General features: G+C 46.0%; 1 protein-coding gene across 2 annotated transcripts; it reads left to right on the top strand.

Moving 5' to 3' along the window:
- The first annotated feature begins 5,173 nt into the window (after window positions 1-5,173).
- dpysl4 (dihydropyrimidinase like 4) lies at window positions 5,174-16,504 on the top strand. Of its 2 annotated transcripts, none has more exons than XM_030400872.1 (15): window positions 5,174-5,479; window positions 8,546-8,634; window positions 8,798-8,982; window positions 9,067-9,231; window positions 9,318-9,379; window positions 9,530-9,610; window positions 9,693-9,761; window positions 10,206-10,326; window positions 10,991-11,147; window positions 11,279-11,420; window positions 11,604-11,688; window positions 11,803-11,888; window positions 11,999-12,178; window positions 13,862-14,027; window positions 14,316-16,504. In XM_030400872.1, the coding sequence occupies exons 1-15, from the start codon at window positions 5,186-5,188 to the stop codon at window positions 14,405-14,407; spliced, it is 1,974 nt and encodes a 657-aa protein (XP_030256732.1). In that variant the 5' UTR covers window positions 5,174-5,185; the 3' UTR covers window positions 14,408-16,504. The 2 variants fall into 2 exon arrangements, with proteins under 2 accessions (XP_030256732.1, XP_030256731.1); XM_030400871.1 differs by lacking the exon at window positions 5,174-5,479 and adding an exon at window positions 7,184-7,331.
- Window positions 16,505-23,777: the final 7,273 nt, after the last annotated feature.

The raw sequence follows: 23,777 nt of genomic DNA, 5'->3' as shown, positions 1-23,777 counted from the left end.
TGTGAGACAGCGTGTGAGTGTGTGAGACAGTGTGTGAGTGTGTGAGACAGTGTGTGAGACAGTGTGTGAGTGTGTGAGACAGTGTTTGAGACAGTGTGTGAGACAGTGTGTGAGACAGCGTGTGAGTGTGTGAGACAGTGTGTGAGACAGTGTGTGAGTGTGTGAGACAGTGTGTGAGTGTGTGAGACAGTGTGTGATACAGTGTGTGAGACAGTGTGTGAGACAGTGTGTGAGACAGTGTGTGAGTGTGTGAGTGTGTGAGACAGTGTGTGAGACAGTGTGTGAGTGGGTGAGACAGTGTGTGAGACAGTGTGTGAGTGTGTGAGTGTGTGAGACAGTGTGTGAGACAGTGTGTGAGTGTGTGAGTGTGTGAGACAGTGTGTGAGACAGTGTGTGAGACAGTGTGTGAGACAGTGTGTGAGTGGGTGAGACAGTGTGTGAGACAGTGTGTGAGACAGTGTGTGAGTGTGTGAGACAGTGTGTGAGTGTGTGAGACAGTGTGTGAGTGGGTGAGACAGTGTGTGATACAGTGTGTGAGTGTGTGAGACAGTGTGTGATACAGTGGGTGAGACAGTGTGTGAGTGTGTGAGACAGTGTGTGAGACAGCGTGTGAGACAGTGTGTGAGACAGTGTGTGAGACAGTGTGTGAGTGTGTGAGTGTGTGAGACAGTGTGTGAGACAGTGTGTGAGTGGGTGAGACAGTGTGTGAGACAGTGTGTGAGTGTGTGAGACAGTGTGTGAGACAGTGTGTGAGACAGTGTGTGAGTGTGTGAGACAGTGTGTGAGTGTGTGAGACAGTGTGTGAGACAGTGTGTGAGTGTGTGAGACAGTGTGTGAGTGTGTGAGACAGTGTGTGAGTGGGTGAGACAGTGTGTGAGTGTGTGAGACAGTGTGTGAGTGTGTGAGACAGTGTGTGAGACAGTGTGTGAGTGTGTGAGACAGTGTGTGAGTGTGTGAGACAGTGTGTGAGTGGGTGAGACAGTGTGTGATACAGTGTGTGAGTGTGTGAGACAGTGTGTGATACAGTGGGTGAGACAGTGTGTGAGACAGTGTGTGATACAGTGTGTGAGACAGTGTGAGTGGTGAGACAGTGTGTGAGACAGTGTGTGAGTGGGTGAGACAGTGTGTGATACAGTGTGTGAGTGGGTGAGACAGCGTGTGAGTGTGTGAGACAGTGTGTGAGTGGGTGAGACAGTGTGTGAGACAGTGTGTGAGTGGGTGAGACAGTGTGTGAGTGTGTGGTGCAGTGTGTGAGACAGTGTGTGAGTGGGTGAGACAGTGTGTGAGACAGTGGGTGAGTGTGTGAGACGTGTGTGAGTGTGTGAGACAGTGTGTGAGACAGTGTGTGAGTGTGTGAGACAGTGTGTGAGACAGTGTGTGAGACAGTGTGTGAGTGGGTGAGACAGTGTGTGAGTGTGTGAGACAGTGTGTGAGACAGTGTGTGATACAGTGTGTGAGACAGTGTGTGAGACAGTGTGTGAGTGTGTGAGACAGTGTGTGATACAGTGTGTGAGACAGTGTGTGAGTGTGTGAGACAGTGTGTGAGTGGGTGAGACAGTGTGTGATACAGTGTGTGAGTGGGTTTACTCGCTGCAGCAGGTTATAAATGTGTTTCAGTTCACATGTGATCAGATTTCACAGTAAAGAATCAATAACAGAATAACTTCACAACACAAACAAATCTATACTAATATATATGATATGATATTGTTGATAAGATGATATGAATTACTGCATTCTTCACTTTACTCTGCCACCACAGAGAACCAGGACGTGTCAACATTTGAATTATAGATGAAATGTTTTTATCTTGTCGTGTCACCATGAACTTCATTTTGTTTTAAACTGATCTGATGTTTGGTGACGAAGTAAACTGACGTCTTCACCATTTCAATGTGAATGATCTTCCTGCAGTGTTGCACTGATCAATGAATCTGATCAGCTTTTAAATTGATCTGCTGTTTTATTATTCAGATGATATTTTTTTATCTGCTGTGAGTCTTAACATCTGAAGAGTCGACAGTTTGATGACATCGCTGATTAAAATGGTGGACACAGAATACATCATACCGCGTATTGTGTATATGTATATGGGTACATGTACACACTGTGTGTACATGGACACACTGAGAGTCTGACAGGAGGTGACTTCCAGTTTAAAACACGAGAGCTTCATGTTAACATGGAGACAGACTTTGTGACGGTCCACTGAGTGTTTGTGTGCGTGTGTGTGTGTGTGTGTGGGGGGGGGGGGGGGGGGGGGATAAAGTGAATGTGACAGGCAAAGAAATCCAGTTCAGACTGCAGTGTCTTCAGATTAACTGCGTATCAGCAGTAATGAGCATTGACCTGTGTGTGTGTGTGTGTGTGTGTGTGTGTGTGTGTGTGTGTGTGTGTGTGTGTGTGTGTGTGTGTGTGTGCGTGCGTGCGTGCGTGCGTGCGTGTGTGTGTGTGTGTGTGTGTGAGAGAGAGAGAGAGAGAGAGAGAGAGAGTCTCTGCAGTCCTGTCAGCAGAATAAATGTGGGTCAGACATGTTGTGACATCACTGGGTTGATACTCACCCTAGTTCAGGAAAAATCATGTTTGTTTTAAAATGGCTCTGGTTCTGTCTCCACAAAGACGGCCTGAAAACATCCTGATGAAACATCCAGTGGTTTCACTCTGACAGATGTGTGAACACAGTCCTGAACAGTGGTCTCTGACTGTGACTTCACATGAAGTCACTCATTAACCTGTGGTTGTGCTACGAGATGTAGGACAGCTAAAGATGAAACATGCTGCTGGTGACCTGAACCAATCAGAGTCCTCACTGTCATGTCACATGATGTCATTGTGAACAACAGGATGCTCTTCAGTCAATCAATAACCAATAACAACTAATTTTGTCATCATCATCAGTTGACGCCGACTAGAGTGACATCACTCGAGGTCATCTGTCAGATTCTGCAGCACAACGTTACCTGTCAGAATCATCTGGAGAGGAACAGCTACTTACCTGTACATCAGTATGCAGCTGACTGGACAAATCATCTGTCAGTCACCCTTAATCCAATCTAACCAATCAGTATCAGATCAACAGCAGGGGAGCGCTACGACCTATCAAACCCGGACTGAAGTCAGGAGAGTGAAAGTTGTTGTTCTTTGTTCTTCTTCAGAAAAAATGAACTCTCAGTTCTAAGGCTACAGCAGCTATGCTAACCTCTGGAGGAGCCACCATGTTGTTTTCTCTCAGACACGAGCAGAGGAAAACACAAGAGAACACCTGGAAACACCAGGAAACACCAGGGAACACCAGGAAACACCAGAGAACACCAGAGAACACCAGGGAACACCAGGAACCACCAGGAAACACCAGGGAACACCAGAGAACACCAGGAAACACCAGGGAACACCAGAGAACACCAGGAAACACCAGAGAACACCAGGAAACACCAGGGAACACCAGAGAACACCAGGAAACACCAGGAACCACCAGGGAACACCAGAGAACACCAGGAAACACCAGAGAACACCAGGAAACACCAGGGAACACCAGAGAACACCAGGAAACACCAGAGAACACCAGGAAACACCAGGGAACACCAGAGAACACCAGGAAACACCAGGGAACACCAGAGAACACCAGAGAACACCAGGAAACACCAGGGAACACCAGGAACCACCAGGGAACACCAGAGAACACCAGAGAACACCAGAGAACACCAGGGAACACCAGGAACCACCAGAGAACACCAGGAAACACCAGGGAACACCAGAGAACACCAGGAAACACCAGAGAACACCAGGAAACACCAGAGAACACCAGGGAACACCAGAGAACACCAGGAAACACCAGAGAACATCAGGAAACACCAGAGAACATCAGGGAACACCAGAGAACACCAGGAAACACCAGAGAACATCAGGAAACACCAGAGAACACCAGGAAACACCAGAGAACACCAGGAAACACCAGAGAACACCAGGGAACACCAGAGAACACCAGGAAACACCAGATAACACCAGGAAACACCAGAGAACATCAGGAAACACCAGAGAACACCAGGAAACACCAGAGAACATCAGGAAACACCAGAGAACATAAGGAAACACCAGAGAACACCAGGAAACACCAGAGAACACCAGAGAACACCATGAAACACCAGAGAACACCAGGAAACACCAGGGAACACCAGGGAACACCAGAGAACTCCAGAGAACACCAGAGAACACCAGGGAACACCAGGAACCACCAGAGAACACCAGGAAACACCAGGGAACACCAGAGAACACCAGGAAACACCAGAGAACACCAGGAAACACCAGAGAACACCAGGGAACACCAGAGAACACCAGGAAACACCAGAGAACATCAGGAAACACCAGAGAACATCAGGGAACACCAGAGAACACCAGGAAACACCAGAGAACATCAGGAAACACCAGAGAACACCAGGAAACACCAGAGAACACCAGGAAACACCAGAGAACACCAGGGAACACCAGAGAACACCAGGAAACACCAGATAACACCAGGAAACACCAGAGAACATCAGGAAACACCAGAGAACACCAGGAAACACCAGAGAACACCAGAGAACACCAGAGAACATAAGGAAACACCAGAGAACACCAGGAAACACCAGGGAACACCAGAGAACACCAGGAAACACCAGAGAACACCAGGAAACACCAGAGAACATCAGGAAACACCAGAGAACACCAGGGAACACCAGAGAACTCCAGAGAACAACAGAGAACTCCAGAGAACACCAGGGAACACCAGGGAACACCAGGAAACACCGCAGAACTCCAGAGAACACCAGAGAACACCAGGGAACACCAGGGAACACCAGGGAACACCATGATGAGCTCATCATTTCGTCTGTTTCTGTTCTGATGGAAATATAAACAGACTTAACAAGAGTTCAAACCAACAACCTCTCAGGACAATCTGATGTGTGATCTGTTAGCTAAACCTCCTCCCCCTCCTCCTCCTCCTCCTCCTCTTCCTCCCCCTCCTCCCTTTAATCAGTTCCTCTCTGTCTCTGTCTTTGAGGTCACAGTTCCTCCCCTCCTCCACAGCCCCCGTTCCTCCTCCTTCTTCTGGTCTCCTCATTTATCGCCTGAGGTCTTCAGCCAACCCTCCTTCTCCTCCTCCTCCTCCTCCTCCTCCTCCTCGCCTCCACTCAGTCCAGAGGCATCCATGATGTCTGAGAGGAGGTGTTCTCCGGAGGACGACTGCTCCTCTCTCCTGTCCCGGCTCGGTTCCGACTCTCCTCGCCCTCGGATGAAGTATGGCGGGATGTTCTGCAGCGTCGAGGGAGCGTTCGAGAACAAAACGTTGAACTTTGAGTCGTTCAGTCCGCAGACGCAGCGACGCCGAGCCGCTCGAACCCGCAGTGACAGCCATGATGGAGGAGACGCAGTGAGAGGAGCAGGACAGACGGTGGTGTTTCCAACAGGACACGCCCAAGAAAAAAACTACAGCAAGAGAGAGGTTCACATTCATTTAAAACTCATTTTAATCATCTGTTTGTGACTGATGATTGATGTTTTTGAATCTTTGATTGATTTTGATCCTGAAACTGAAATCTGATCAATAGGTTTGAAAGTGGCTAACCCTGACCTCAGATCAGATGATGAGCTGATAGACGGGCCGAACCACCTCAGGACTGTACTGGACTCATTAACAAAATGAATTGATTTTATTCAATAATTAATGAATCATAACTTTAGCTGTATTTGAATACTGTACTTGTACATGTACTGGAGTATCTTCAGTGGTGGAAGTAACTCAGTACATTTACTCTCATGTACTTGAAGAGAGTATTTCTACTTCACTACATTTGTGTCACAGCTTTAATTACTTTACAGATTCAGATGATAAAACTAATCAATACATTGATCAAATTATTGATTATTACGTTACATTAAACTACACAGTGGTTTATACCTCATGTTTAGATGTAATCAGATTACTGGTCAGTATGATTTATAATTATGATCCCAAGTCAGCAGTTTATATTAAAACAATATTACTAATATTTATTAGAATCATAAATGTGTGACAGGATCCATCACGTGTACTTTTATTTTTAAAACTTTAAATACATTTTACCCGAGTACTTCTGTACTTGACCTGTGATGTCTTTATACTGTGTCGGTAAAACATCTGAAGAGCCACTGAGCTAATCAATCAATCAATCAATCGATCAATCAATAATTACACCAACAACTGAAGCAAAAGCTCCTCCCTGCATCAGCATGTCTGTCTCCTCCGCAGCAGGTGGGCGACCAATCAGAATCCAGCACATAAACTACTACCTGGGATTTGCTTTCAAAATAAAAGCATGCGCAGACAAGAGAGTTGTGTTTGACATGAACTCTGTATTTAAATGTTTGGTTTTATTGATCTATTTAATTTCTCTGACCGTGTAATTTGGATGAAAATACAGAGATGACGTCAGACTCTCATCAGACGAGTTTATAATTAACTGATTTCCAGACGGAGTTCTGTAGTGGAAATTATCGTTAGTGCGGGAGAGTTGATCATTTTAGAAGAACTTTAGACTCTGTGTGATGAATCAGATCTCTGTAAAACTGCTGCAAGGAGGGAAGATCCACAACGTTTATCAGTCCTCCACATGGTTCCAACTTAAATACAACAGAGTCAGGTCCCGGTGTTTAGGTGGATCAGGTCTTCCCAGGACAGAGACCCCCTGATGTTTCGTTGGGACAGTAAATGTCTTCCTGTAAAACCTCCAGCAGAGAGAATTTCCGCTCCTATGACTTTCTGGCCCTTGAACCTTGAACCTGGAACGTTGAGCCTTGAAAGGGATTCTCTGTCCTAGTCTCACATCCTGATAAGGTCTTTACAACACGTTGATTACTGAATGGAAAATTATGTAAGTTCTCACAGTTCTGACAGCTGATCTATAAGAAACTGGATCAATGAAAATACAATGAATAAAATATAATAAACAGAAATCAGCTGATCTGGATGTTGATCATAGTTTGATCACTTTTCTTGTTACACATTTGGTGTTTCTCAGCTGCTCAGATGTGAGGACTTGATTGATCTGCCTGATTATAATGATCGATGTTTGTTTGTTGGTTGTTGGGCTTTTATCTTGAAGCTCCCAACCGGAAAGTGTGTGTGTGTGTGTGTGTGTGTGTGTGTGTGTGTGTGTGTGTGTGTGTGTGCGTGTTATCGGCAGTGTGACGTCAGAGGTGACGGAAACAACAATAGCAGAGGGTGAGCGTGTGTGTGAGTGTGAGCGGATCAATCAGCCGATCGCAGATCGATCAGGATGTCCTTCCAGACCAAGAAGAGCAGCGCGAGACCCGCGGTAGGTCGAACCCGAGCCAAGCCAAGCCGGGCCGGGCTGAGCAGAGCTAGCTGAGCTGAGCGGAGCCGGGATAACGGGGAGGAGAGGGAGGATGCTGGGCCGGTGAGGTGGGATGCTGCAGCCCAGCGTGTCAATCAGCCGATAGAACCAGACCGACCCTGACCCGGATCAGCCTGAACTGGGTTAGGGTTTGGACCGGACCAGTCGGTCGGTTGGAGTCCAGCTGCTGTAGACCCTCCCGGTTCGGCTCGGCTCGATTTGTCTTCAAAGAGGCATGAAGTGAAGCTATGGTGATGCTGAGAAATCAATTGTTAATAACAACAAAACAATAATAATAATAATAATAATAATAATAATAATAATAATAATAATAATAATAATAGTAATCGATTATTATTTATGATGATTCTTAATAAAACATTTGATTTATTTTAGAAACATTAAAGCACTGCCCGGGATCCGTTTATATTATTCTGAAAGTCACCTCACTTCCTGTCACTCAGTCTTTTAACCCCTGTGACATCATGACTGTGGGCGCGGCCAAAGTCAAAGAGCAGCTCTTGTACAGTGAGATCATACAATTATATCTATTTGTTCAGTGTAACTACAATATGACACAATAATATTGTGTTAATGATGTCGAACTTCCTGTGTGTTCTGAACGTGTGTTCTGTTCGGTGTCCGACTCATCTGATCAGTCAAGTTTTAAAGATTATTGATTAGAAGCTACTGATTCTGACACCAAACCAACAAAGCATGTAGAGATCAATAAATCTCTGAAATTTAAATGATATTCTGATCAAAACAAATACATTTTCAAAATAAAACAGAAAACATAACAACCTGCTCACTCTGCGAAGCATGATGAGAAAAATATCCAGTTATATATCTTGCCTTCAAAATATCTTAAAATGATGTGATTGGATCTTTTTCCTGTCGGTGTAGAAACACAGTGATCAATGACTTTAACAGGATGAGGGACCAGCAGCCATTTTGTAAACTACAGGATTTATTGATCTGATTTTTTATCAGGACCTTGAAGGTCACACCAGCAGGTAAAAAACACCTGAGGAATCACACCTGTCACATGTCACGTGGTCAAATAGCTGACTTTGATCAGTGTTGTTTCTCTTCAGTCTGATCAGACATTCAAACTGATCTAAAGGTCAATAACTTCAAATCACCCAGCATCCTTTCTGTCTGCCTGTTTCCAGGGCGACCGTCTGATCGTCAAAGGAGGAAAGATCGTCAATGATGACCAGTCTTTCTATGCTGACGTCTACATCGAAGACGGGACCATTAAGTAAGTATCAATATATGGATTATTATTGATTATTGTCATTCAGACCAGCTACGGGCTTTAGGCTCGCTCAACATGAACACCTGAGCTCCAGGTGTGCTGAGTGTCCACCTGTTACTTGACTGTCTCTGACATCATAACACTTCCTGTCCTGTGTCCTGATCAGGCAGATGGGGGAGAACCTGATCATCCCGTCTGGCGTGAGGACGGTGGACGCGTACGGTCAGCTGGTGATCCCCGGAGGAATCGACGCCAACACCAACCTGCAGGCTCCTCAGAAAGGCCTGAACCCGACCGACGACTTCTACCAGGGAACCAGAGCCGCCGTGTCTGGAGGAACCACCACCATCAGTCAGATTATTACCAATCACCTATCAATACACATCAATCAGGTTCAGAGGGCAGCAGTAACAGCAGTGATGGTTGTGTTCACAGTGGACCACGTGCTGGTGGAGCCAGGGATGAGTTTGCTGTCAGCATTTGATCAGTGGAGGGACACGGCAGAGCAGAGGGCGTGCTGCGACTTCTCTCTACACCTGGACATCACGCGCTGGCATGACGGACTGTACGAGGAGCTGGAGACACTTGTCAAAGATAAAGGTCAGAGGTCACGGTACAATGACAGCAGTAAGGACACAAACATATTCTCTTCAGTTGGTCTTATATTACCTGTGTTTGTGTTTCAGGCGTGAACTCCTTCCTGTTCTTCATGGCCTACAAAGACAAATACCAGAGCTCCGACTCTCAGGTCAGCTGCATCTTCATGATTATTCATATGATGAAAAATGATTGCACTTATTGTTAGTCGCTTTGGACTAAAGCGTCTGCTAAATGCCCTGAATGTAAATGTAAATGTTTTAATTTAATTGAATCTACTTCCTCTTTTTTTTGGTTTCAGCTCTATGAGGCATTCTGGGTCCTCCGGGATCTCGGAGCCATCGCACAGGTCCATGCTGAGAATGGTGACATCATTGATGAGGTAATTTAACCCAACCAATGAGATGGGAGCTTTCACTGTTTTTCAACCAAATACACTGAATTTAAACTGTTTTGTGTTTCAGGAACAGAAGAAGCTTCTCTGCCTCGGCATCACTGGACCTGAAGGACACGTTTTATCTCACCCTGAGGAGGTACACACACCTGTAGTCACACCTGTAAATACATCATTAACACACCTGTAATCACACCTGTAAACACACCTGTAATCACACCTGTTCTGTAGCCGGTTCTTAAATCATTGTACACACAATAATACAGTCCGGGACCGAACGCGGCTCGTGCGTCTCGGTCGGCGCCTTCACTTCTTCAGCTTCCCCATCTTCTCTCCGGAGCGTCTCCCCTCTGATGTCCAGCGAGTGATTAGTAACCTGGTGCAGCTCTATCAAACACTCACCTGGCTCTGCTCTCCTGAGCCCTCTCCACCTCTCTCCCTCCCGCAGCTGCACCTCCACCATGCTCACCTCCACATGTACTTACACCTGGAAAACACCTGTAATCACACCTGGAGCACACTTGTAATTACACCTGGAGCACACCTGGAACACAACTGTAATCACATTTTCTTTGTCTACCAGGTGGAGACGGAGGCAGTGTATCGTGCCGTCACCATCGCCAAACAGGCTAACTGTCCGCTGTATGTTACCAAGGTGATGAGCAAATCTGCTGCTGATGTCATCGCCAAAGCCAGGAAAAAAGGTGACATCATCATGTTGTCCTTTTATTCAGATTAGATTCACCCTGAATAATAAATGTGATTTAGATTTTGTTTCAATTACTGGAGTATTCTGAGGCAGGACCAGGTGGACCAGGTGGACCAGGTCTGTCAGTCAACAGGTTCAGTCCTCAACCTCCATGAGACACTAATGAGTGACTTAAGAACACAACGTCATCCACATCTGCTGTCACCATCGAGGTTTCAGAAGACTTTCTTGAATGTTCCAGCTCTGTATCCACGAAAAGGGACAAGTCAGTTTTAAGCCGCATGCTGCTTAGCTTAGCTTAGTTTAGCTTGTAGCCCGCTCCTCCCTCTTCTGTTTACGGTCCTGATGGAGGCTTCACCACTGTGAGACTGTGGAGCAGTCCATATGGACAGATAATGATAACTGGGACTGAGGTTCCAAAGGCTAAACACTGACTGCACATTGGGTTGAAAAGATGAGTTTTTCGCTCAGATCTAATGGCCTCATCATTCAGGCTGTCCGGCACCAGCAGGAGATGATTCCAGAGAGGAGCGGCTCTGCTGACTTCTGTCTCACTCTGAGGGCAGACAGGAGGCCTGGACTCTTAGAGCGTGGAGCGCTGGATGGGAGGTGCTCTGACAGATGTTGTAATTTAAACATCCTCCTGCTCCTGTCATCAGGTATGGTCGTGTATGGGGAGCCCATCACAGCTGGCCTAGCCACTGACGGCTCTCACTATTGGTCCAAAGACTGGGCCACAGCTGCTGCCTTCGTCATGAGCCCGCCTCTTAACCCTGACCCATCAACGCCACAGTACTTGACCGCTCTGTTAGCATGGTGAGTTTGACTGTTTGTATGGCCAGTAAAACTCTCTGTTAGCATGGTTAACATAAATGTAGCATCACCTTCCACCTCAACATTTGATTTCCAGGTGAATCTGACAGGTGCTTGTGTGTGTTTTCTTCTAGTGGAGACCTCCAGGTGACGTCCAGTGCTCAGGCCAGCTTCTCCACTGCTCAGAAAGCTGTGGGTAAAGACGACTTCACTCTGATCCCAGAGGGAACCAATGGGATCGAGGAGAGGATGTCTGTGGTGTGGGACAGAGCTGTGGTGAGAAAACTGGTTTCCACATTATGAAACGTATGAATGTGAATGACTTTAAACTATAAAAAAGTTTCCACGTCACTTGAAGTATTGGAGTACAGGATGAACTTCACAGTGAGACAAAGCAACGTCTTCCTGCTGACACCAGCTCACTTTGTATCTTGATTTTTGTCATCCTCTGTTCTGTAGTGTACGGGGAAGATGGACGAGAACGAGTTTGTCGCTGTAACGAGCACGAACGCTGCCAAACTCTTCAACATGTACCCACGTAAAGGTATCAGTCTGATTCATCTTGTTTTTCTCAGGCTGAGGTGGAAACTCACTGCACTGAAAGTTAGACCGGCTCTAGGTCACAGTCAGATATCTGATGTGTCCTCTGTGTTTTTAGGACGGATCGCTGTCGGATCAGACGCCGATATCGTCGTCTGGAACCCAAAGGAGACCCGAACTGTTTCTGCAAAGACTCATAACCTGGTGAATCCAATCTTCATCATCATCCTCATCATCACCCTCATCATCCATAATCAAAACCCATCATTGATCATCATAAGCCGCTCCTTCTTATGCTGCCTCTCTGTGTGCAGACGGTGGAGGTGAACATCCTGGAGGGTTTGGAGTTTCGCGGCGTGGCCTCAGTGGTGATCAGTGGAGGTCGGGTGGTTCTGGAGGACGGAAAACTGAACGTGACTGAAGGTTCAGGGCGGTTCATCCCCAGGAAGGCGTTCCCCGATGCCGTCTACAAGAGGATCAGAGCCCGCAGCAAGGTGACTAAACACCTGTTTTACAAGTAAACCACCAAACAGATTGTTAACAGGTTCAGCCGCAGTCTGATTGATGAACTAGCTGATCAGTTAACTCAGTGGTTCCCAACCTGGGGGGCCGCCCCCCCTAAGGGGGCGCCAGAGATCACAGGGGGGGCGCACAACTTTGTCTGTTGTGAGGTTAAAGTTATATTTGTGCAACCCTCTGAGGTCGAATGACCCGCCGGTACGTCAAAATCACGTGACCTATTTAAGATGACGTAGCAGCAAGACGGAGCCTCAGTAAGTCCCGGTCCGACTTATGTGTTGGAGCAGCCTTCAAGCTGTGTACCAGTTTTTAAATTGTGTTGATAGGCCAAGTAAAACCGGACTTATGATAAATAACGTACGGCACGCTTTTTCATTAACATTACCGTCACGTTTGCTGCGCGTTTGGTGCAGGAAGAGACGGTCAACATGGACTTCTCTCACGAAAGTGTCGGCAAGCAGGAAAAGTTTGCGAGCGAAAAAACACGTTCTTATTGGTGGAAAAAGGCACCACACCAGCCAATCACAAAATGACATGGCAAGACACGTGATTTGGTTGCTGGGGGACAGGAGGAAGTTGTGGAGGGACCGACAGTGACGGTGAGAGAGTTGAGAGATGTGTGTCAAAATGAAAAAATAACTGTACAGTCACACATGTGAAGTTGTGCTGAAAATAATGACACCAAACAAGGCAAGGTAAATAGTTTCTAAGGTGAAATATAATGGTAAAATCAAAAATAGTCAAAATGGCCAATTATACCCTGGACTGCATAAAATCCCAGTAACACACCCAGTCAAAACTCCCTATAATCCAAATTGAAACATATTTCTGGGTCCACATTTAAATTCATCAAGCTATTTATTACCAACACCCCTATGAGGTAGATCTATTCTGCTCTCTGGTAGATCTATTCTGCTCTGTGGTAGATCTATTCTGCTCTCTGGTAGATCTATTCTGCTCTCTGCTAGATCTATTCTGCTCTCTGCTAGATCTATTCTGCTCTCTGGTAGATCTATTCTGCACTCTGGTAGATCTATTCTGCTCTCTGGTAGATCTATTCTGCTCTGTGGTAGATCTATTCTGCTCTGTGGTAGATCTATTCTGCTCTGTGGTAGATCTATTCTGCACTCTGGTAGATCTATTCTGCTCTGTGGTAGATCTATTCTGCTCTGTGGTAGATCTATTCTGCTCTCTGGTAGATCTATTCTGCACTCTGGTAGATCTATTCTGCTCTCTGGTAGATCTAGTCTGCTCTCTGGTAGATCTATTCTGCACTCTGGTAGATCTATTCTGCTCTCTGGTAGATCTATTCTGCTCTCTGGTAGATCTATTCTGCTCTCTGGTAGATCTATTGTGGTCGTGTGTGTGTGTGTGTGTGTTTGTGTGTGATACACCTGATGACACAAAAAGACACAAAAAGGAAGAAATGTATCTATATACATTGTAAAACTAGGAGAATATAGCTGTTGTGTATTTTTGCAAATAAAAGTTTGTAATTAACCACTTTATTCTTTGAGTGTATGCGGGTTGGGGTTGGGGGGGCCTGGCCTGTCTTGGACACAGGGCGAGGGGGGCTTCAAGGAAAAAAGGTTGGGAACCACTGAGTTAACTGATCGATCAGTTCATTCATTCTCAGATGTTTCCTCTCATTATTTCAGATGGCCGAGGCTCGTGGTGTCCCCCGTGGAAACTATGATGGACCCGTCCATGATGTCATCAGTATGACCAAATCAGTCCCACCCACTCCGACCAGCAGGGGCCCCCCCTGTCCAAAAACCCTGACTGGCTCCCGCAACCTCCACCAATCAGGATTCACCCTGGCTGGTAGTATCAATATATATATATTTTTGGCCTTTTATGGCTTTATTGACAGTACAGGTGAAGAGGGCGACAGGAAACAGGGAGAGACACGCAGCAAAGAGACCCAGGCTGGGAGTCGAACCCGTGTCAGCTGCAGAGCCTCAACACATGGGACGCCCGCTCTACCAACTGAGCTAAACGGCGCCCTGTAGTATCAATATTCTGATCAACAATTTGATGAGTTGCATTCTGAGTAAATGACCACATACAACAGCTGAGTATGAACAGCACTCTTCTTCTTCTTCTCTGCAGGATCTCAGGTTGATGACCATATTCCTCGCCGCTCCACTCAGAGGATCGTGGCGCCGCCTGGTGGACGATCCAACATCACATCCTTATCTTAAAGAACAGAACAGTCAAATCTGAAACATAACGAGTCAGACAGTCAGTAACATTTAATCTCATTCTCTGTAGTTCTCTCTGATAAACACAGTAGTAGATCAAACGTCCTGTTTCCTCTCGTGCTCTCTCATTAGCAGCATCATGACTTCATCATCAGACACCACCAGTACACTGGTCATACTGGGCCCACTGCCCCTTTATGTTGTCACACATCCCAGAATAGGAAAAAACATCCGTCCCCATCAGAACTCATTCTGCTCATTGTAAATTAGTTCATGTGGTCCTATAGTCATTAATATGAACCCTGTAACATCTCATTATAATATAATTATTCCTGGTCCATATCACTCGTATTATCTGTTAGCCTCAATCTGAACCACTTTAATTCTGCATTGATACTAATAACATAAATCTGTCTGTGGTAGATAAACGTGTTCAGTCCTGGTCAGTGTTTCTATTGGTCCAACTGACTGAAGAGTTAGTCCTGGTGGGACCAACCAATATCTTTTACTCTCTGATTTATTGATACAGTTAATTTTAGTTAATAAATGATGAAATAATTGATAAACCAACATGAAGCATTCAGACTAACACAATCGACTTTTTGTGAACATCATCTGATAAATGGTGCTAATAAATCCAGCTGTAGCCTGCAAGTAGCAATCCCTTCAACACCACGCCCCCTACAGGAAGTGAACACACTGACTCCGCCTCCAGAAATATGTGAAGTTAACTGACATGAAAAAAAACAAGAGACTGATCTGACCGTGGATGTACTTCAAGAACTGGACAGTGGACTCATGGTGAGGTTTGTGTCTTTGGGCTCAGACTCACAACAGGTGCTCTTCTCTGTGATGTCACACACATGAAGATGAACACACCTGAGTGAGCAACGCAGAGCCTCGCCATAAGCAGATGGAAACAAAATGGAGGCGGATGAGGTGCAACAACTCGTCCCTGTAACGTTAATGCTTAACCAGCGGGGTGAGAAAAAGATTCAGTGAGACGCCATCAACATGGCAGCTAAAGTTAGCCTCAAGAGCTAGAATGTTTACTGTTGCTTAGCAACACCATCAGCTGCTCCAGAATCTCTCTCTCTCACTGGCTGTTGTGAAAGTCCTGACATAATCATCCAGGTCTAAACTATCACACCTGTTTCAGTTGACTCATTGTGGTTCTAAACTGGGTCAGCATAACAATACCAGGGTAAGCCAATCAGAGTAGAGTAGGGCGGAGCTTCTCAAGGAAACCAGTGGATTCATATTAATATGTAAACCCGTCACAGCTGATCTGGACCGAACACCAGTACCAGACGAGGTCCCAGACCAGATTTATCCTCAGATCAGCAAGAGCAGCTGATCCTGTAGACTGAGGCTTTAGTCTTACTCCTTCTGGCCCCGCCCACACAGGTCAATCGAACATGCTGATTGGTGGATTTACCTTCATGACCTCAGACATAAACAAGAAGAGCCTGATCAGATTTTGCACAAATTTGATATTTAAACAGACCAAACTGACTGTGGGCTCGACAGCGCGCCCTGTCTTTAATACATCCACGGTCTGAGCGGCTGTAGCTCCGCCCCTTCCTGCTCTGTGACCTGTGGTGACCTCTGAAGGGATTTTTATTAACTGTCTTTGATTTGTAAAGGCTTCAATTGATACCATGACCACTTTGTATTTTTTACAGTTTTTGTATCCTGATAGTGTTAGCATCAGTGATCGTAGCACTCAGTTCAGCCCATGACGACAATGTTGGTGCCACACTGTTGCTATAGTAACAGCATTTTGCTATGAACAGCTTCTAACATGGCGTCCTCATAAAAGTCCGTAGCACAGATTAGCTCCAACATGAGCTGTGTCCCTGCAGGCTGAACTGTTTCTCTAGCAGTGGGTGGTTTTCCTGTCTTACAGATGCACTGGACAAACATGGTCGACATGAACTCTTTGTACACGCAGTGATCATGTGCCGTGTGTGTATGAGCAGTGGTTACCATGGAGATGGTGCATCTGTTGTTGTTGTTGTTGTTGTTCCTGTAGTGAATGTAAAACTTCTTCCTGTTATGATGAGCTGCATGAATAAACTGTGAAGTGAAAGTCAACAGAGTGAGACATCCGTTTGTCCAACATGCTGACAGATAACAAAGAAACACAATGACAGAGTCTGTAGTACACAACATGAAGAAAAAACAACACAACAACATGAAGAAACAACAACATGAAGAAACAACAACATGAAGAAAAAACAACACAACAACATGAAGAAACAACAACATGAAGAAACAACAACATGAAGAAAAAGCAACACAACAACATGAAGAAACAACAACATGAAGAAAAAACAACATGAAGAAGCAACAACACAAAGATTCAAAGGTTTTATTTGTCACATACTCACACAAGATGCGCAGTGAAATGTTTTTGTGAGATGTACTGTACTTCTGTGCTTAATTTAAGTAAAGATAAAAATATAATGCAGTGCAAGTAAAATACAATAGAATATAATAAATACAATGAAATAAAATGTAATAAAAACATGTTTTGTTCAGAGTGCAGAGTTCAGAGGCCTGTACTGTGAAGCCAGTTTAGTGGGTTAGCAGGTATGTTGAGTCTAAAGTCAGGCTTCCCTGTACTACAAAGGTGGCTCTCTTTTAACCCGGCTAGAACACCATGGTAACTTATGCTTAACTCATAACCTGGTCCCGACCAGGTTCTGTTCAGAGTTTCAGCTTAAAATCGGCTGTAAAAGCGCCGCTGTTTCACTGTGTAACTCATTCGGAGATGGCGTCACCATTCATTGAGAACCCGGTGGACCTGGGAGCAAGAATAATTCATCAGCACTACGACGTGAGCGGCTTCTTCGAGATCGCGCTGATCCGCTGGCATTTCCTGATGAAATTCTCTATGAGCGATATAGATTTTCAGCCGAGGGAATACGGTACATTTGCTGACTTATTGAGCCGAGTGTCAGGAATGCCACTGAAGAAGCTGTGCGCTCACTGTCGGGCAAACTGTTTGTGTAGCCCTTCGTTTTGTTGCCACGGGAACCTTCTTACATTCAGTTGGTGATGCAGAAAATCTGAGTAAGAACACACACTGACAAAATGATGGGCAGCTTGGCTACATACCACTCTGAATGATGTTTTTGTATTTGGCTCTAACTTGCTGCCATGTCCGACTGCTGCTTCCACATCTTAATAAAATGCAATATGAAATATATTTATCTGTCACAGATAATGAGTAAAGTTAATTATTTCTTTGATGTGGCCATGAATAAACTGATGAACTGACTAATGTTTCACCCGTTGTAGAGCAGTGTACGCTCAAACACAAATCTTACAGGCTTGCTCCGCTGGCTGTTTCACGGAGGGGGGAACTCCCGTTTTTGTTTGCCCATGGTGCCAACCAGGCGATATAATACAACTATATAATAATTAACTTACAAGTTAATTCGCAAAGAAGCACAAACAATAACAATGAAACCCCGCGACATGATGTGCGGTCAATATGACCACTTGTGGCTGAAATAGGTTAAACATATATTGTCTTTGTCTTGCGTGTGATTTATATAAAAACTATTCTAAAATAAAATACAGACAAGGTTATTGCACATTTGAAAACGGCCAGAATGACCATCTCGGCAGTTGAACTGCTAGCAAGCCCTCACTTGAACTCTTCACTGCTACTAATTATTACTCCGTGCTTCGATCAGCTGAGCTGGCTTCTCTTTTGTCAGAGTTTACAAAAACGGAAGTAAATTAAAATGTGGCGTTACATCGTAACGGTTGAACAAAGGGGATAATTAAGTACAGTAATTTCTATAGTTGCAAGTAGATATTGTTATATATTACTAACCTCCTAATCACCTAATGATGCAACTTCCACTTCCTTTGTGTGGGTCCAGTGCAGTTTAACAAGTGAAATAAGTGACATTTGTAAATTCCTGTAAGTTGCAGGGAAATATTGATATAGATTTCTAACCATCTAACCTTCATTTCTTCATTCATGTCCTGTTATTTCACAGCCTAGTAGATGACCCTTGAATAGTTTCACCCCTGTAATCATTCATTGGTATTTCACATAATTACTGAATAATCAACTCTGGTAACAAGTACTGATTGGGAAGTGCTATGTGCATGCCATGTACAGGAAAATATGTTTCTAGGCATTGTACTGTACACATCAACGCTTAAATATAAAAGTGGCTGGTAAAAATGTTGAGTGGCTGGTAGATTTTAGAATTTACGAGCCACAGTGGCAGGTGGACAAAAAAGTGAATTTCCATCCCTGCTACGCACACTCAGTCTCACTTTCAATAAAACACACACGCGCATTCTATAACTGAGATCAGTAAAATGTGAAAACAATATAGACATCATTCAAAAATGAAAAAAGATAGTTGTTGCTTCAGTTTATTTATTTTTTAAATGGATGAGGGTTAATATGTAAAAGTTGCACCATGTTGAGCTTTCAGAAATGAAAACACCAAGGGCTTAATATAATATTGATCATAATATTAATCATTGTTAACTTACACATTTACACGGTCAGCAGTTTCCTGCCAGCAGCCCTCCCTCGCTCTGTTGGCGGCGACAGTGTTACTTTTTGCCGTGATGGTTTCTTTGAATTCTTCATAGCCTTCCATAATAAGAATCTGCTCATCTTGAGTAAAATATGTGGCCCGGAATCGATCCATTTTCACACGGAAGTAGAATAATATGACGTCAAACGGCCCCTTTTATGTGAACGCGCACAGAGCACAAAGCAGAGAACCGGACTTAACAAAGTAAGTTGATAACCACCGTCGCAGTACCGTTTAACTCTGGTTGGGGACGCGGGGCTTTGTTGAGCTGCATCATGAGCACAAAGCCTGGCTATGTTGAGCCCCCTTCAGTACAGGCCTCTGGGCTCTGATTGCCGCAGGGAAAAAACAGTTCCTCATCCTCTCTGTGCGTGTTTTATGACAGCGCAGGCGTCTGCCTGACCTGAGGTCTGTTGCAGGGGTGATGGGGGTCCTTGATAACAACATGAAGAAGCAACAACACAACAACAGGAGGAAAACGACTAAGATGAAGGAGAATGTAATCATACACACAGTACAGACGTCAGCGTGCTCACGGCTCCGACTTCAGTTCATATTTGAACTGGTGAGTATTTGTTGCATTTATGTTTATAAAACTTAGTGTGTAAAATTGGAAAATTTGAAATTAATGCGTGACTACTGTCTGGATCATTTTCTTCATACAAGACAATATTTGTTTTCTTCAAGTTCATACAACATTTCAAAGAACACCTCACAGACTTTGTTGTGCACAAATACATGTTGTAGTGGGTCTGAAGTGATGGAACCAGAACCGCTGTGTTGTTCCACTGATACGAACAAGTCAGCCTATTCCAGAAAGGAGGTTCAACAGACTCTGAGCCTAACCCTGAACTCTGAGTTGACTTACCCTGTGAAGTGAAACTCTGAGTTTTCAGTTCCAGACTTGAGGCCTGTACTGTGAAGGGGGCTCAACATAGCCCGGCTTTGTGCTCATGATGCAGCTCAACAAAGCCCAGAGTCCCCAACCAGAGTTAAACGGTACTGCGACGGTGGTTATCAACTTACTTTGTCAAGTCCGGTTCTTAACAAGCATTGTGCTCAAATGACTTGGGAACACTACAAACATATTCAGCTTCTCAGTAAGAGCAAGAACCACTTTGTGGATGGCGCAACACGCAGAGTTCTTGCTCAGATTTTCTGCATCACCAACTGAATGTAAGAAGGTTCCCGTGGCAACAAAACGAAGGGCTACACAAACAGTTTGCCCGACAGTGAGCGCACAGCTTCTTCAGTGGCATTCCTGACACTCGGCTCAATAAGTGAGCAAATGTACCGTATTCCCTCGTCTGAAAATCTATATCGCTCATAGAGAATTTCATCAGGAAATGCCAGCGGATCAGCGCGATCTGGAAGAAGCCGCTCACGTCGTAGTGCTGATGAATTATTCTTGCTCCCAGGTCCACCGGGTTCTCAATGAATGGTGACGCCATCTCCGAATGAGTTACACAGTGAAACAGCGGCGCTTTTACAGCCGATTTTAAGCTGAAACTCTGAACAGAACCTGGTCGGGACCAGGTTATGAGTTAAGCATAAGTTACCATGGTGATCTAGCCGGGTTAAAAGAGAGCCACCTTTGTAGTACAGGGAAGCCTGGCTTTAGACTCAACATACCTGCTAACACACTGAACTGGCTTCACAGTACAGGCCTCAGGTGATCTGAGTCAGGTAAGTGGACTCTGAGTATGTTACCTCTGATCTGAGCTCGTGCCTGACGACTAGTAAAAAGCCATCATCATCAATGGAGCTCCGATACAGTGATTCACCATGGCAACAGGGGAGAAAACAGGAAGCAGACATTTTCTGGGGAAAAAAGTAACACGGCTGCGGCCGTAATAAAAATCACTGACGGAGTTTTAGATGCGGTCGTCTTTTCATTTTGGATTTAACATCACTTTCTTTTATATCAGCCTTTGAGGAAGTGGTTGAATGTTGTTCAATGTTTTATTTAAAACAGTCTCATGATGGCTCCTCACTCTGGTTTTATTTCACATATTAAACAAAGTAAAAGTTAATTCAGTGGATATTTTAACTTGTAGTAGCTTTTACCACCAACAGATGCTGTTTAACACACATCTGTGTCCTGACATCCTGCTGAGTAGTTGAACATGAAGTGGTGCTCACCTCCACCTGCAGCACGTCCGACAGAGGCAGAGGAGCTGGTCCTGAGTCAGGTCACAGAGGAGCTGGTCCTGAGTCAGGTCACAGAGGAGCTGGTCCTGAGTCAGGTCACAGAGGAGCTGGTCCTGAGTCAGGTCGCTGGGTGAGCAGAGGAGCTGGTCCTGAGTCAGGTCACAGAGGAGCTGGTCCTGAGTCAGGTCACAGAGGAGCTGGTCCTGAGTCAGGTCACAGAGGAGCTGGTCCTGAGTCAGGTCACAGAGGAGCTGGTCCTGAGTCAGGTCACAGAGGAGCTGGTCCTGCGCGTCACAGAGGACTGTCCTGAGTCAGGTCTCTGGGTGAGCAGAGGAGCTGGTCCTGAGTCAGGTCTCTGGGTGAGCAGAGGAGCTGGTCCTGAGTCAGGTCGCTGGGTGAGCAGAGGAGCTGGTCCTGAGTCAGGTCGCTGGGTGAGCAGAGGAGCTGGTCCTGAGTCAGGTCACAGAGGAGCTGGTCCTGAGTCAGGTCGCTGGGTGAGCAGAGGAGCTGGTCCTGAGTCAGGTCGCTGGGTGAGCAGAGGAGCTGGTCCTGAGTCAGGTCACAGAGGAGCTGGTCCTGAGTCAGGTCGCTGGGTGAGCAGAGGAGCTGGTCCTGAGTCAGGTCACAGAGGAGCTGGTCCTGAGTCAGGTCACAGAGGAGCTGGTCCTGAGTCAGGTCACAGAGGAGCTGGTCCTGAGTCAGGTCACAGAGGAGCTGGTCCTGAGTCAGGTCTCTGGGTGAGCCGAGGAGCTGGTCCTGAGTCAGGTCGCTGGGTGAGCAGAGGAGCTGGTCCTGAGTCAGGTCACAGAGGAGCTGGTCCTGAGTCAGGTCTCTGGGTGAGCAGAGGAGCTGGTCCTGAGTCAGGTCTCTGGGTGAGCAGAGGAGCTGGTCCTGAGTCAGGTCGCTGGGTGAGCAGAGGAGCTGGTCCTGAGTCAGGTCTCTGGGTGAGCAGAGGAGCTGGTCCTGAGTCAGGTCTCTGGGTGAGCAGAGGAGCTGGTCCTGAGTCAGGTCTCTGGGTGAGCAGAGGAGCTGGTCCTGAGTCAGGTCACAGAGGAGCTGGTCCTGAGTCAGGTCGCTGGGTGAGCAGAGGAGCTGGTCCTGAGTCAGGTCACAGAGGAGCTGGTCCTGAGTCAGGTCACAGAGGAGCTGGTCCTGAGTCAGGTCACAGAGGAGCTGGTCCTGAGTCAGGTCACAGAGGAGCTGGTCCTGAGTCAGGTCTCTGGGTGAGCCGAGGAGCTGGTCCTGAGTCAGGTCGCTGGGTGAGCAGAGGAGCTGGTCCTGAGTCAGGTCACAGAGGAGCTGGTCCTGAGTCAGGTCTCTGGGTGAGCAGAGGAGCTGGTCCTGAGTCAGGTCTCTGGGTGAGCAGAGGAGCTGGTCCTGAGTCAGGTCGCTGGGTGAGCAGAGGAGCTGGTCCTGAGTCAGGTCTCTGGGTGAGCAGAGGAGCTGGTCCTGAGTCAGGTCTCTGGGTGAGCAGAGGAGCTGGTCCTGAGTCAGGTCTCTGGGTGAGCAGAGGAGCTGGTCCTGAGTCAGGTCACAGAGGAGCTGGTCCTGAGTCAGGTCGCTGGGTGAGCAGAGGAGCTGGTCCTGAGTCAGGTCACAGAGGAGCTGGTCCTGAGTCAGGTCACAGAGGAGCTGGTCCTGAGTCAGGTCACAGAGGAGCTGGTCCTGAGTCAGGTCACAGAGGAGCTGGTCCTGAGTCAGGTCGCTGGGTGAGCAGAGGCTGAGGGCGTCACTCACCCCCAGGACCAACATTAGAGGCAGACACACACTTACTGTCTACAGATTCAACTACAAGTCATTTCATCTTACAATCAGAGCAAACTAGAAACACGGACTTTGAAATTACGTTGTTGGAAAAGCTACAACAGGCTCTACTGATGGCTACTTCTGTAGCTATCTGTGGGAAATAAAGAAAGCCAAATGAAATGTTATTTCTCTGTTTCTGGCTGCTGGAAGGTGATTGATTAACCTGCCAAGTGATTAAAAAAAACGAGGAGGATTGTTCAGATGTGAGAGCACGTCAGCGATGACGTGTAGCCTGATATTCGCTGTGCAGCCGGAGAATATAAATGACGGACTGATGAGAAGCGTCTGCTGTTCAGTTCAGTCCTCGTCAGGGAGTCAGAGCTCATCTAAATGAATCTAAATTCTCCTCCTGGTGTAAAACTATGTGAATGATTTCTGCTTCAACATGATTGGACTGAGAAGGGAAGGACAGCCGCTGTCAGACAGCTCCGTCACACTCAGGGTTTCTCCAGGTGAACCTGCAGTGAGCAGGTTCTGTTCACAGAGTCAGTTACCGCAGTAACAGACCCAGAGTTTAACTTACCTCTCTTTCTGGAACTGAACACTCAGAGTTTCTCTCATCTCAGGGTTAACAAACTCAGAGTTTTCACAAAACCCGCTTTCTGGAACGCCCCCCCCCCCCCCCCAGGACTGTTCATCACTACACAAGAGCCTCAGGCAGGAAGTGAAATACACAATGACCTGATGACGTCACAGTATGAACGTTATTATGGAAAGCCTGTTTTTGTACTGAATATTTGTATTGATCCATATCAAATGTTTGAGATCAGCTGTTAATAAATCAGCAACTTCGCTTTGTTCTTCATTAAGTGTTTAAATCAGCTCAACTGGAAATT

The sequence above is a fragment of the Sparus aurata genome, chromosome 20 (genome assembly GCF_900880675.1).
Source record: "Sparus aurata chromosome 20, fSpaAur1.1, whole genome shotgun sequence".
In the NCBI taxonomy this organism is placed as follows: Eukaryota; Metazoa; Chordata; class Actinopteri; order Spariformes; family Sparidae; genus Sparus; species Sparus aurata.
This window is presented reverse-complemented; position numbering and strand designations above follow the sequence as displayed.

Excerpts from the sequence above, each read along its gene's own strand:
- dpysl4 (XM_030400872.1), top strand. The coding sequence starts at position 5,186 with ATGATGTCTGAGAGGAGGTGTTCTCCGGAGGACGACTGCTCCTCTCTC. Across the intron at positions 10,327-10,990 it reads CGCCAAAGCCAGGAAAAAAG|GTATGGTCGTGTATGGGGAG; the intron begins GTGACATCATCA and ends TCCTGTCATCAG. Across the intron at positions 11,421-11,603 it reads TGGTGTGGGACAGAGCTGTG|TGTACGGGGAAGATGGACGA; the intron begins GTGAGAAAACTG and ends TCTGTTCTGTAG.